This window comes from Mercenaria mercenaria, chromosome 15 (genome assembly GCF_021730395.1).
Source record: "Mercenaria mercenaria strain notata chromosome 15, MADL_Memer_1, whole genome shotgun sequence".
NCBI classification, from domain to species: domain Eukaryota; kingdom Metazoa; phylum Mollusca; class Bivalvia; order Venerida; family Veneridae; genus Mercenaria; species Mercenaria mercenaria.
Window position 1 is genome coordinate 40318255 of NC_069375.1, and position 13765 is coordinate 40332019.

The 13765-nt window shown below is 39.2% G+C and overlaps 1 protein-coding gene across 1 annotated transcript in view; it reads right to left on the minus strand.

The window, feature by feature from the left end:
- The window catches only part of LOC123551895 (glycerophosphocholine phosphodiesterase GPCPD1-like), a 69549-nt gene that overhangs the window by 32651 nt on the left and 23133 nt on the right, over positions 1-13765 (minus strand). The window contains exons 5-7 of the mRNA XM_053525070.1: positions 9722-9890; positions 5907-6042; positions 4175-4229 (exon numbers count right to left, since the gene is read on the minus strand). Of these exons, the coding sequence (XP_053381045.1) occupies positions 4175-4229; positions 5907-6042; positions 9722-9890 (360 nt within the window). The remainder of the gene's footprint in view (positions 1-4174; positions 4230-5906; positions 6043-9721; positions 9891-13765) is intronic.

The window sequence follows — 13765 nt, forward strand, 5'->3', positions numbered from 1 at the left end:
GATCAGTTTGCTACAAATACCCGTAAGGATACAATTATGAATTATTAAATTAACTTTGAGCCACAGACCTTCCGTAGACCACCTTGATGGCTTCTTCATTAAAACAGAATTCTATATCCCTTTTAGGGTAACAATTGCAGTGAGGGGCAACTGTGCGGGGCGACTGATTAAAAATCAATAAACCTGCCCACTTAGCTCAATAGGGAGAGGGTCAGTCTACAGATTGCGGGGTCGTGAGTTCGATCCTTGGGCGGGGCGTATGTTCTCTGTGACAATTTGATAAAAGACATTGTGTCTAAAATCATTCGTCCTCCACCTCTGATTCATGTGGGGAAGTTGGCAGTTACTTGCGGAGAACTGGTTTGTACTGGTACAGAATCCAGGAACACTGGTTAGGTTAACTGCCCGCCATTATATGACTGAAATACTGTTGAACCAAAACAAAAAACAAACAAAACAAGAGCTGTCTCCATAGAATGACACATGCCCCCGATGGCACTTTGAATGAATAGTTATGGCCGATGTTAGAGTTTAGGACCTTTGACCTATGGAGCTGGGTCTTGCGCGCGACACGTCGTCTTACTGTGTCACACATTCATGCGTAGTTATTTTAAAATCCATGCATGAATGACAATGATATGGACCAGACACGCCCATCAATGCACTATCATGAAAAATGACCTTTAATGTATAAGTGTGACCTTGACTTTTAAGCTACGGACCTGGGTCTTGCGAGCAACACGTCGTCTTACTGTGGTACACATTCATGCCAAGTTATTTGAAAATCCATCCATCGATGACAAAGATATGGACCGAACACGCCCATCAATGCACTATCCTTTAACGTCTAAGGGTGACCTTGACCTTTGACTTACGGACTTGGGTCTTGCGCGCGACACGTCGTCTTACAGTGGTACACATTCATGCCAAGTTATTTGAAAATCCATCCATCGATGACAAAGATATGGACCGGACACGCCCATCAATACACTATCCTTTAACGTCTAAGTGTGACCTTGACCTTTGAGCTACGAACCTGGGTCTTACGCGACATGTCGTCTTACTGTGGTACACATTCATGCCAAGTTATTTGAAAATCCATCCATCAATGACAAAGATATGGACTGGACATGCCCATCAATGCACTATCATTTAATGTCTAAGTGTGACCTTGACCTTTGAGCTACGGGCCTGGGTATTACGCGCGACACGTCGTCTTACTGTGGTACACATTCATGCCAAGTTATTTGAAAATCCATCCATCGATGACATAGATATGGACCGGACACGAAAATTGCAGACAGACAGACAGACCGACAGACTGACAGACCAACAGACTGACAGACCGACAGACGGTTCAAAAACTATATGCCTCCCTTCGGGGGCATAAAAATCAACAACCTTCACAACTTGACCGCAGAGGCCCCATGTCTTATAATGTAATAACTTATGTCTGTATTAGCAGGGATCATCCTACAAGGCGATTTGAGCGATATCGTCGCTTTAAAGTCGGCCACTTCCCCTAATTATCGCCTCCAGGCGAAATCCGAATCGCCGAGTTTTTCAGCGAGTGATTATCTGTTTATTTAAAATTGTAAAACTTTATGCATAATCTAGTTTAAATTATCGATAAAGCCATAGTCAACCCCGCCTACTTGCCTGTCAAACTTCAGCCAATCGTAGCGTTAATATCCCAGTGTCAATCAATAATATTGTAAGCCGCCGCCATTTTGAAAATTTTCAATCGGCGTGTAAAAAGCCGATAAACTTAACGAGAGCACGATCTTATGCAACAATTGTATATTATTCTTTCATCTTATTAAAGATTACTTCAAAATTTATTTCAATTACCACGATTACGATCAATTTCTGTAAATGAATTGCTCAGTTACTGCGTATAAAAAATGATTTCGCGGACGTCAGAACTGCCGTACAAAATATTGTAAAAAGATCGCCATTACCTACGAGTTTGGTGTTATTTTCGAAACAAGAGGACCATGATGGTCCTGAATCGCTCACCTCTTCCCACATGATCCAGTTTTGAGTATGACGTCGTTTTTTCTATTATTTGACATAGTGACCTAGTTTTTGAGCTCATGTGACCCAGTTTTGAATTTGACCTAGATATTATAAAGATAAAAATTCTGACCAATTTTCATGAAGATCCATTGAAAAATATGGTCTCTAGAGAGGTCACAAGGTTTTTCTATTATTTGACCTATTAACCTAGTTTTTTAAGGCACGTGACCCAGTTTCAAACTTGACCTAGATATCATCAAGGTGAACATTCTGACCAATTTTCATGAAGATCCATTCAAGGGTATGGCCTCTAGAGAGGTCACAAGGTTTTTCTATTTCAAGACCTACTGACCTAGTTTTTGATCGCAGTTGACCCAGTTTCAAACTTGACCTAGATATCATCAAGATAAACATTCAGACCAACTTTCATACAGATCCCATGAAAAATATGGCCTCTAGAGAGGTCACAACGTTTTTTCATTATTTGACCTACTGACCTACTTTTTGATGGCACGTGACCCACTTTCTAACTTGACTTAGATATCATCAAGGTGAACATTCTGACCAATTTTTATGGAGATCCATTCACAAGTATGGCCTCTAGAGAGGTCACAAGGTTTTTCTATTTTTAGACCTACTGACCTAGTTTTTGACCGCACATGATCCTGTTTCGAATTTGACCTAGATATCATCAAGATGAACATTCAGACCAACTTTCATGAAGATCCATTGAAAAATATGGCCTTTAGAGAGGTCACAAGGTTTTTCTATTATTTGACCTACTGACCTAGTTTTTGATGGCACGTGACCCAGTTTCAAACTTGACCTAGATATCATCAAGATGAACATTCAGACCAATTTTCATACAGATCCCATGGAAAATATGGCCTCTAGTTAGGTCACAAGGTTTTCCTATTATTTGACCTACTGACCTAGTTTTTGACGGCATGTGACCCACTTTCGAACTTGACTTAGATATCATCAAGGTGAACATTCTGACAAATTTTCATGAAGATTTCATGAAATATATGGCCTCTAGAGAGGTCACAAGGTTTTTCTATTTTTAGACCTACTGACCTAGTTTTTGACCGCACGTGACCCAGTTTCGAACTTGACCTAGATATCATCAAGATGAACATTCAGACCAACTTTCACACAGATCCCATGAAAAATATGGCCTTTAGAGAGGTCACAAGGTTTTTCTATTATTTGACCTACTGACCTAGTTTTTGAAGGCACGTGACCCAGTTTCGAACTTGACCTAGATATCATCAAGTTGAACGTTCTGACCAACTTTCATGAAGATCTTTTGAAATATATGGCCTCTAGAGAGGTCACAAGGTTTTTCTATTTTTAGACCTACTGACCTAGTTTTTGACCGCACGTGACCGAGTTTCGAACTTGACCTAGATATCATCAAGATGAACATTCTGACCAATTTTCATGAAGATCCATTGATAATTATGGCCTCTAGAGAGGTCACAAGGTTTTTCTATTTTTAGACCTACTGACCTAGTTTTTGATGGCACATGACCCAGTTTCGAACTTGACCTAGATATCATCAAGGTGAACATTCTGACCAACTTTCATAAAGATCCCATGAAAAATGTGACCTCTAGAGTGGTCACAAGCAAAAGTTTACGGACGCACGCACGGACGCACGGACGGACGACGGACACCGCGCGATCACAAAAGCTCACCTTGTCACTTTGTGACAGGTGAGCTAAAAATAAATAAATGAATGAATTAAATGTATAAATCTGAACAAGTTGATGCAAAAATCAGGCATTATAGAAGCACGAGAATCGAAATATGAATGAAAAATTTCATGGCGTTTTGATCGTGCACCTGTTAAATTACGAGTTTCGGACATGTAAATTTCGGATAAAAATTTAAAGGCGACTTTTTCATAGCTAAGTTTATACTTTATTTAGAAATTCATGAAAATGATAATGCAAAAATCAATTTCCTTAAATAATTACTGTTTATAAGTTACAGCTAGAGCCATAGAAAGTGGATATATATAGGCAAGAAACTGAATGCTATGCCGATTCTGCTCCTTAAATTCCTCAACTTCTCCCTAAATTCTGCGGCGGGAGAAGTCACTTCTCCCTAAATTTTTGACCTAGGATGATCCCTGATTAGTCAAACTTACATGATTTGCTGCCTCCTGTAAAGACTTAATTGTGTTTTCCACAACAATAGCCAACCTGTAAAATAATGTCAAATGTTGCATGGCAAAATGTAACAATATTCAAGGAACGTTTGTGCAGAACATAACATAAAAATCCCCCTGAGGGCTTGCTGAGATATAGACTGGGCATAGAACTGACCCTAAAATTCTTTGACTCTTTGACTTCAATTACGTGCCAAAGTCTTGCAGGCAACAAAAGAACCTGATACACCAATCAATATTGATATCCCTTCATTGATTAAGCAGTTAAAGGCCATGACTCTGGTCTGGCTGTGTGAAATCCCACCCCATGTGATTAATTTTCAATGCTGAATTTCAATCCTCTTAACGTTTTATGACTTTAGGTGAAATACTTTTTTGAGATGCATGCGATAAGGGCAATAACTCTAGTCTGGGTGAAATCCCAAACAAAACCCCCAGGTGCACAATTTCACATGCTGAATAATATTTCTATAACTTTAGGTCAAATAATGTTTGAGATACATGCGATATAAACATATTTTTGACTAAGTCAAGGGCAACTAGAGTTGCTTTTGAGAAAAGCGATTGTCTCCCACCACTGCCTAATCATCTAAATAGCAAGTCAGACTTTATATACTGTTTACTCACTACAAATATACCATTGAAGAGTAAAAAGGCCGATTTTGGGTAATTCAAGGGCCATAATTCTGGAGTGCATCAGGCAATTTGGCTAGTTGATGAACCTGGCCAAGGAGTTATGGTCAAAAACATTTGGTTCAAGTTAGGTGAAGATTGGATGAGAAATGTTGGACTTAAGAGCGCAGACGAGAGTAAAAAGGCCGATTTTCGGTAATTCAATGGCCATAATTCCAAAGTGCATGGGCCGATTTGGCTAGTTACCGAACTTGACCGAGGACTTATGGTCAAACACATTTTGTTCAAGTTTGGTAATGATTGGATGAGAAATGTTCGTCTTAGAGCACGGACAAGAGTAAAAAGGCCGATTTTTGGTAATTCAAGGGCCATAACTCCGAAGTGCCTGGACTGATTTGGCTCATTATCGAACTTGCCCTACTAGAGCGCATGCACAATCATCAAGCCAAAAGGACTCCTATACTACTCAGATTGCATGCACATTCCTGGAGCCAAAAAGACCCCTATACTACTCATGAGTAGTATAGGGGTCCTTTTGGCTCCAGGAATGCGCCTAAAATCTGAGCGTTTTTCGGTAATTCAAGGGCCATAATTCTGAAGTGCCTGGGCCGCTTTGGCTAGTTATCGAACAGGAATACATCAATATGTCGCCCACACCACTGTGTGGTGGGAGACATAATACCATTGGTCTGGCTGAGTTAAATCCCAAACAAATCCTCAGGTTGAACAACTTCATATGATGAACAACAATCCTGTAATGTTTCTTGACTTTTACACTTTTTGAGATATATGCAACACAAACTTTTTGGCCCTTTATGAATATGTTTGACCGTAAGGGCCATAACTCCATTTTTACTGAGTAAAATTCCAAATAAAACCTCAGTTGCACACTTCACATATTGAGTAACAACTCTATGAAGTTTTAGAACACTGGGACAAATACTTTTTAATACATACACAACACAATTTTGGATAGATAGATGCCAGGACAAACAGAGAAACTGATAAGGTTAAATATGTCCCCCCCCCCCCACACCAAAAAAAAATTTGAGACACAAAGAAAGGTAGAAATACTTACTTTTTACATTTGTATGAGCTACCAAGTCCTCTATGACCAACATCAACTGGCTGACGTGTAGATTTCCAGTACCTTTGGAATGTCTGTTTCATGTTGAAACCAGCACCAATCATTGGCTTCACTATCAGGTATTTGACTGAAATTATGGCAAAAATAACTGTAACTATATACCCCAAAGTCTGTGGCAGTTGTGGAAATGTAATCTTACCCTTTATTTTGAGAACTCAATCGGTCCGAAACGAAAATCATGACATCAGCGCTACACCCTCCACCGCATTACCAATATACCATTTGTAAAACGTGATAAGAGTAAAGAAATAAGCATGTCATGCATTAAGAATGATTTACCGGTCACCGTAAGTTACCATACAATGAAAACAGTTATTCAGTGTTATATGTGATCGTTACTTTGTTCAAATTTCGATGTTTTTCCGAGAAAATATTTGCAGGGATAAAATTGCCGAGGCATTGACACCGTGTACCTATCTAGGACAACTTTATTTAAATTAGCTATTTCTGTGCAAAAGATTATGTCTGCATTTGATTAATGGTATACCACCTTCCGGGTCAACAAACTTCACATACTTAAATGCTCAATTTTCATACCATCCCATATTAATGCAAAGAATTTTGTATTTGAGAAAGAAAGATTTTGTATGGACTCTGTTACTTTTGGGTCGGCTCAGGGGTTAGTTGTCTGGTTGGGTCTTGGACGGTCTGTGTATCTGTGGGGTTTTGGTGGGACTTAGTCTGTCAGTTAAGACGTCTTTAAATTTCTGCAGTGAGTGCGGGCGTTTTCTGGGTTCTGCTGCGCGGATGCATGGACTGGTCTTGATTCGACATGGTTGTGGGGTCACTGAGTCGGTTTTCTTGTGACAGGGCTCATGCATGCTACTTTGAGTTTATGTTGGTCACATTCCTGTTATCTTAGTAAATGTTACTAGTGTTTAGATGGTTTGTGATATTTGTTTGCTGAACTATTTTGGCTATTAATTTGTACATGCATTTATCTGTAATGCTGATGCCCTTAAAGGGCCGAGATTTGAAATAAAACTTGAAACTTGAAACTCTAGTCTAAAAGCCAATGCACATGACTACGGTACCATGTTCACGGCAGATACTTTGTGATGTTTCCGCATTCTTTGACGGAATTTTATAAAAAAAACAATGCGTGAAAGTGAAATATTCTCTGCCAAACATCCTCAGTATTTTAAGAATACTCTGTCGGGGACCGAATGTGTATGTTATGTGAACGCTGAGATCGAATTTCCCGCATGTATAGTACCAAAATGTCACACGGGTTAGCCACGGATATTTCATTTCACTGGAGTTGTACTTCAATAAGCAACTACATTTTATAAAGTTATATGTTCTCTTCTGATGTAAACAAAATTTCATTTTAGCATTCGTGTTTGCCAGTCCATTTTTTTCTTCTTTTTTGTACAGTCAGGTTGCAAAGACGATTTTCTATACTTGTTTCAACTGGAGGCCCAACAAATGAATCATGTAATTTTACAAATCAAGTAATTATACAAGAGGACCATGATGGTCCTGAATCGCTCACCTCTTCCCACATGACCCAGTTTTGAGTATGACGTCGTTTTTTCTATTATCTGACATAGTGACCTAGTTTTTGAGCTCATATGACCCAGTTTTGAACTTCACCTAGATATTATCAAGATAAAAATTCTGACCAATTTTCAAGAAGATCCATTGAAAAATATGGTCTCTAGAGAGGTCACAAGGTTTTTCTATTATTTGACCTATTGACCTAGTTTTCGAAGGTAGGTGACCCTGTTTTGAATTTTACCTAGATATCATCAATGTGTACATTCTCACTAATTTTCATGAAGATCTCATGAAAAATATGGCCTCTAGAGAGGTCACAAGGTTTTTCTATTTTTATACCTACTGGCCTAGTTTTTTAAGGCACGTGACCGAGTTTCAAACTTGACCTAGATATTATCAAGGTGAACATTCTCACCAATTTTTATGGAGATCCATTCACAAGTATGGCCTCTAGAGAGGTCACAAGGTTTTTCTATTTTTAGACCTACTGACCTAGTTTTTGACCACACATGACCCTGTTTCGAACTTGACCTAGATAACATGAAATGAACATTCAGACCAATTTTCATACAGATCCCATGAAAAGTATGGCCTCTAGAGAGGTCACAAGGTTTTTTTATTATTTGATCTACTGACCTAGTTTTTTAAGGCACGTGACCCAGTTTCAAATTTGACCTAGATATCATCAAGGTGAACATTCTGACCAATTTTTATGGAGATCCATTCACAAGTATGGCCTCAAGAGAGGTCACAAGGTTTTTCTATTTTTAGACCTACTGACCTAGTTTTTGACCGCACATGACCCTGTTTCGAACTTGACCTAGCTATCATCAAGATGAACATTCAGACCAACTTTCATACAGATCCCATGAAAAATATGGCTTCTAGAGAGGTCACAAGGTTTTTCTATTATTTGACCTACTGACCTGGTTTTTGACGGCACGTGACCCACTTTCGAACTTGACCTAGATATCATCAAGGTGAACATTCTGACCAATTTTCATGAAGATCTCATGAAATATATGGCCTCTAGAGAGGTCACAAGGTTTTTCTATTTTTAGACCTACTGACCTAGTTTTTGACCGCCTGGACCCAGTTTCAAACTTGATCTAGATATCATCAAGATGAACATTCAGACCAAATTTCATACAGATCCCATGAAAAATGTGGCCTTTAAAGAGGTCACAAGGTTTTTCTATTATTTGACCTACTGACCTAGTTTTTGACCGCACGTGACCCAGTTTCGAACTTGACCTAGATATTATCAAGATGAACGTTCTGACCAATTTTCATGAAGATCTTGTGAAATATATGGCCTCTAGAGAGGTCACAAGGTTTTTCTATTTTTAGACCTACTGACCTAGTTTTTGAAGGCACGTGACCCAGTTTCGAACTTGACCTAGATATCATCAAGGTGAACATTCTGACCAATTTTCATGAAGATCTCGTGAAATATATGGCCTCTAGAGAGGTCACAAGGTTTTTCTATTTTTAGACCTTCTGACCTAGTTTTTGAAGGCACGTGACCCAGTTTCGAACTTGACCTAGATATCATCAAGATGAACATTCTGACCAACTTTCATAAAGATCCCATGAAAAATGTGACCTCTAGAGTGGTCACAAGCAAAAGTTTACGGACGCCGGACACGGCGCGATCACAAAAGCTCACCTTGTCACTTTGTGACAGGTGAGCTAAAAAACTATTTATTTCGGTTTCCTGTGTGATGTCTCATTAAATGCAGTGACCGTTTGTTTTTTACCCGTGATTAATCATAGCCTTTTAAAATAAACCATCCGTCGGATTCTAAATAAAAGAAGTGGATCGCCGTCGAAAGGATTTGGATCAAGTCAGAAACATTTGGAAACCAGTCAAAAATGTTTAATACATTGCAGTCGGCTGTCTGCAAACATTAAAGGTTGTGCCGCACCAGCACTGACTGTGTCACGAGCTAATTACGGACCAATTATCAAGGTGACAATCAGACCGTTTGACACGTTTATTGATTATCTGAGGGTGCTACCAACAATTTCCCGCTTGGCAGGTGATCGTGTATTGAGATTTCAGACCGAAATTTATACTTTCTCCATTTTTAGGGGACCGATTTTGTTCGTTTTTTCACTTCACGAATCGGTCTGAAAAGTCAAAAATCGGTCCAAAACCGACAAACCGGCAAATTTTCGGAGCCCTGGTTACTGTATTTCCTGTACTTGTGCTATGAAATAACTAGGCTGACTTTGGTACTTACATTCTATCTGCCCTATTGGCCTGTGAGACAGTCCGGTGATGGGAATTTTTTTGGCTCCTTTCGCACTTTTTAGATCTAGAGGTAGCAAAAAGCTGAATCCTACATGCCGGGCACCAGTATCACTTGGATCATTAGGCCTATCATGTACATAGAAGTCCAGCTGGTAACCCTGTTTAAAAGGAAGAAAATAGTACAACATTTACAACAATTTGAATTATTCTTTTACATATTAGTGGTAAAAACAAAGTAACAAAATCTATGAAAAGATCCTTTGGATGAACAGAATGCAACCAAGCAAAATAATAGCAGACAACTAAGTTTGATTTATACCCCCTTCACATCTACAATTTTTCTTACGATTTGTGACAGATTGCACAAAATCGTAAAAGTTCACCGATTCCCCACATTTACGAGCTATTTAAGAGCTGTTTAAGATCAAATTACGATTTATTCCGAGTTATTACGATGCATTTACATCTAAAATTACCGATTTGTTCTGAGTAATTACAGATCAATACGATCATTTTACGAGCTATTTACAAGTTATTTACGAGCTGTTGCGAGTGAATTACGGAATACCATGATTCACCAAAGGCTTTACAAGTACATTACGATTTGTTTACAAGTTGTTACAAGTAGTTGTGTGTTAGATACGAGTATTTACAATTATCATGTTTTTGCAATTGAAATTTGCACGAAGGCAAGCGTGCTCCTCTTCTTGTTGACTACCTTCTTTTTAGGTGGCATTGTTGCAGATATGATTGAGGTCTCACTCCTTTGACGTATTGACAGCAACTGAAAGGAACTGTTCGATTTGGCAGCTTTTATACCTCTCATAAATCGTAAAGCATATGTACGTACTCGTAAAGTGCCTGTAACAAATCGTAAACCCCTCGTACAGCATCGTGAAAGAAATCGTAAGAACTCGTAAACACATTGTAAACACATCGTATTTAATAGTAAAACAAAGTCTTTACGATACATTTACGAGCACTTTACGAGCTATTCACCGATAATTCAAATCACAGATGATCCTAAGAAATTTTTGACATGTCAAAAATATTACCTCAACGTTCCAATATTACCTTACGTTCACGATTGCTTGCGATCGTCTGCGAGTAGTGCCGAGCTATTTACGACTACCGACTAGCTATTTACGATTGTGTGCGACTGCCTACGAGTTGGCAAATCGTAAGGAATCGTAAGAAAAAATCGTAGATGTGAAGGGGATATTAACCTGTTCATACAAGGCAATGAAATGTGCAACACCTAGCACTGCTCTACCCCTAGCAATGGCTTCAGCTGAATTCAGTTAAAAGTAAAACTGAATAGACTCCATGATGATAATAAAGGACCAGAAAATTTAAGAACACCGAGTATGGAGAGACTTTTACAGCCAGCACACTGTACTTAAAGACTGCTTATTCCTCAATCAAATTTTGCTATAACTGTTGTTTTAAAAGACAGACTAGACCTGGCAAATAAATTTGTGCAACTTATCCCTGTGTGGGGGAAAAATGATGCTTCATAATCAGTAAAGAATCTTCTTTTGGGATTTACAAATGAAAGCAGGCTTCTATATTGGTTTTCACAAATACCTAATATGGAGTAACAGGAATACTCCCCACTATTTGGGGTAACATTCCTGATGAACATTCCCTATTAGGGAAAATCACTGCAAGGAACATTTCTTAGGTTAGAAAATGTTCTCTTAAGGTGGCTTTCCCTACTAGGTAAGTAAGAATAACCAGCCCAAGGGAAAATTTCCTAGGGAAAACGACCTCAAGGGAATATTTCCAAAGAAAAAAATACCAAGGAGACATTTTCCTAGGGAAAACTAACTCCAGGGAATATTTCCTAGGGAAAACCACTTCATTGGAACATTTCCTGGGGAAAACCACTTCACTGGAACATTTCCTAGGGAAAACTAGATACATGTAGTATGTACATTTCCTAGGGAAAAAATTACCAAAGGAGAACGTTTCCAAGGGTGAAACCACCCCAAGGGTATATTTCTTCGGATAAAACCAAGCAAGGGGACATTTTCTACAGAAAACCCATCTTAAGGAAGCATTTCTTCGGGAATAAAACCATCTCAATGGAAAATTTCCTATGGAAAAACTTACCAAGAGGACATTTCCTGAGGGAAAACCAACTCTTGAGAATATTTCCTAGGGAAAACCATTTCATTAGAACATTTTCTGGGGAAAACAACATTGTTTGTACATTTCCTAGGGAAACCTACCTCATGGGAACATTTCCTAGGAAAATAATCACCCCATAGGAACATTTCCTAGGAAAAACCACCTAGTGTGATTATTTCCTAGGGAAAACCATCACATGGAAATATTGCGTAAGGAAAACCACCCCAAGGGAATATTTCCAAGGGTAAACACCCCACAGAAACATTTCATGGGGAAACCCATTTCAAGTGTACATTTCCTAGGGAAAACAACCAAAGGGGGACATTTGCAAGGGTGAAACCACCTTAAGGGAACATTCCCTAGAGATATCCACCTCAATGGAACAATTCAAATGGTAAACCCACCCAAAACGACATATTCTAGGGAAAAAAGCCAAAGGAACATTTTCTAGGAAAAACCACAGAAGGGGAATATATATATATTTCCTTAGGAAAAACACCCTGAGTATACATTTAAAAGAGTAAACCACCTTAGGGGGCAGTTTCTAGATAAAACCACACCAAGGGAACATTTCCTAGGGAAAACCACCAAAGGGGATCATTTCCAAGGGTAAAACCACCCCAAGAGAACATTCCCTAGGGAAAACCACCCAAAGAGAACATTCCCTAGGGAAAACCACCCAAAGAGAACATTCCCTAGGGAAAACCACCCCAAGAAAACATTCCCTGGGGAAAACCATCCCAAGAGAACAATCCCTACGGATAACCACCCAAAGCAAACATTTCTTAGGAAAACCAAACCTAAGTGATTACTTCTGAGGGAAAACCACTTCAAAGTAAATATCTCTTAAGCCTGACTGCTGGAGGCATTTTTGTTGGAAACATTCTTAAAACTCTCAAGTTACTGAGTGGAAACTGTTTTCAAACTTCATACCCCTGTGACCCTTGACTTTTTACCATGTGATTCTCAATAGGGAGAGTGTTTATCTACAGATCACAGGGTTATGAGTTTGATCCCTGGGCCAGGCATATGTTCTTCGTGACCATTGCATAATAGACATTGTATCAGGCAGTGAACAGCGGAGAACAGGGAAGTACTGGAACAGGATCCAAGAACACTGGTTAAGTTAACTGCCCTCAGTTACATGACTGAAATACTGTTGAACAAGGCTGTCTGAAAGACAGCTAAATCCCCCGCCACTGCTATGGATAGTGAAAGGGTAAACCTTTGATTTTAGCTGTGACCTTGACCTTGAACTGACATTGCTGACTTATGAATTCTGCACAACGTCTTGATGAGGTGATCATTTGACCCAAGTTTCATGAAAATCCTTCAAGGGGTTTAGGAGATACAGAGCTGAAACCTTTGACCTTCAGTTGTGACCTTGACCTTGAGTTGACATGGCTGACTCATGAGTTCTTGATGAGGTGATCATTTGACCCAAGTTTGATGAAAATCCTTCCAGGGGTTTAGGAGATACAGAGTGGACACAAAATGGAAGGCTCAAACCTTCAACCCTTAGTTATGACCTTGACCTTGAGCTGGCATGGTTGACTCATAATTTCTGCACATCGTTTTGATGAGGTAATCATTTTACCCAAGTTTTATAAAATTCCTTAAAGGGATTTAGGAGATATAGAGCGAACACGAAATGGAAGGCTCAAACCTTTGACCAGTTGTGACCTTGACCTTGAGCCGACATGGCTGACTCATAAGTTCTGCACATCGCCTCGATGAGGTGATCATTTGACCCAAGTTTGATGAAAATCCTTCAAGGAGTTTAGGAGATATAGAGCGGACACAAAATGGAAGGCTCAAACCTTTGACCCTAAGTTGTGACCTTGACCTTGAGCCAGCATGACTGACTCATGGGTTCTGCACATCATCTTGATGAGGTGAT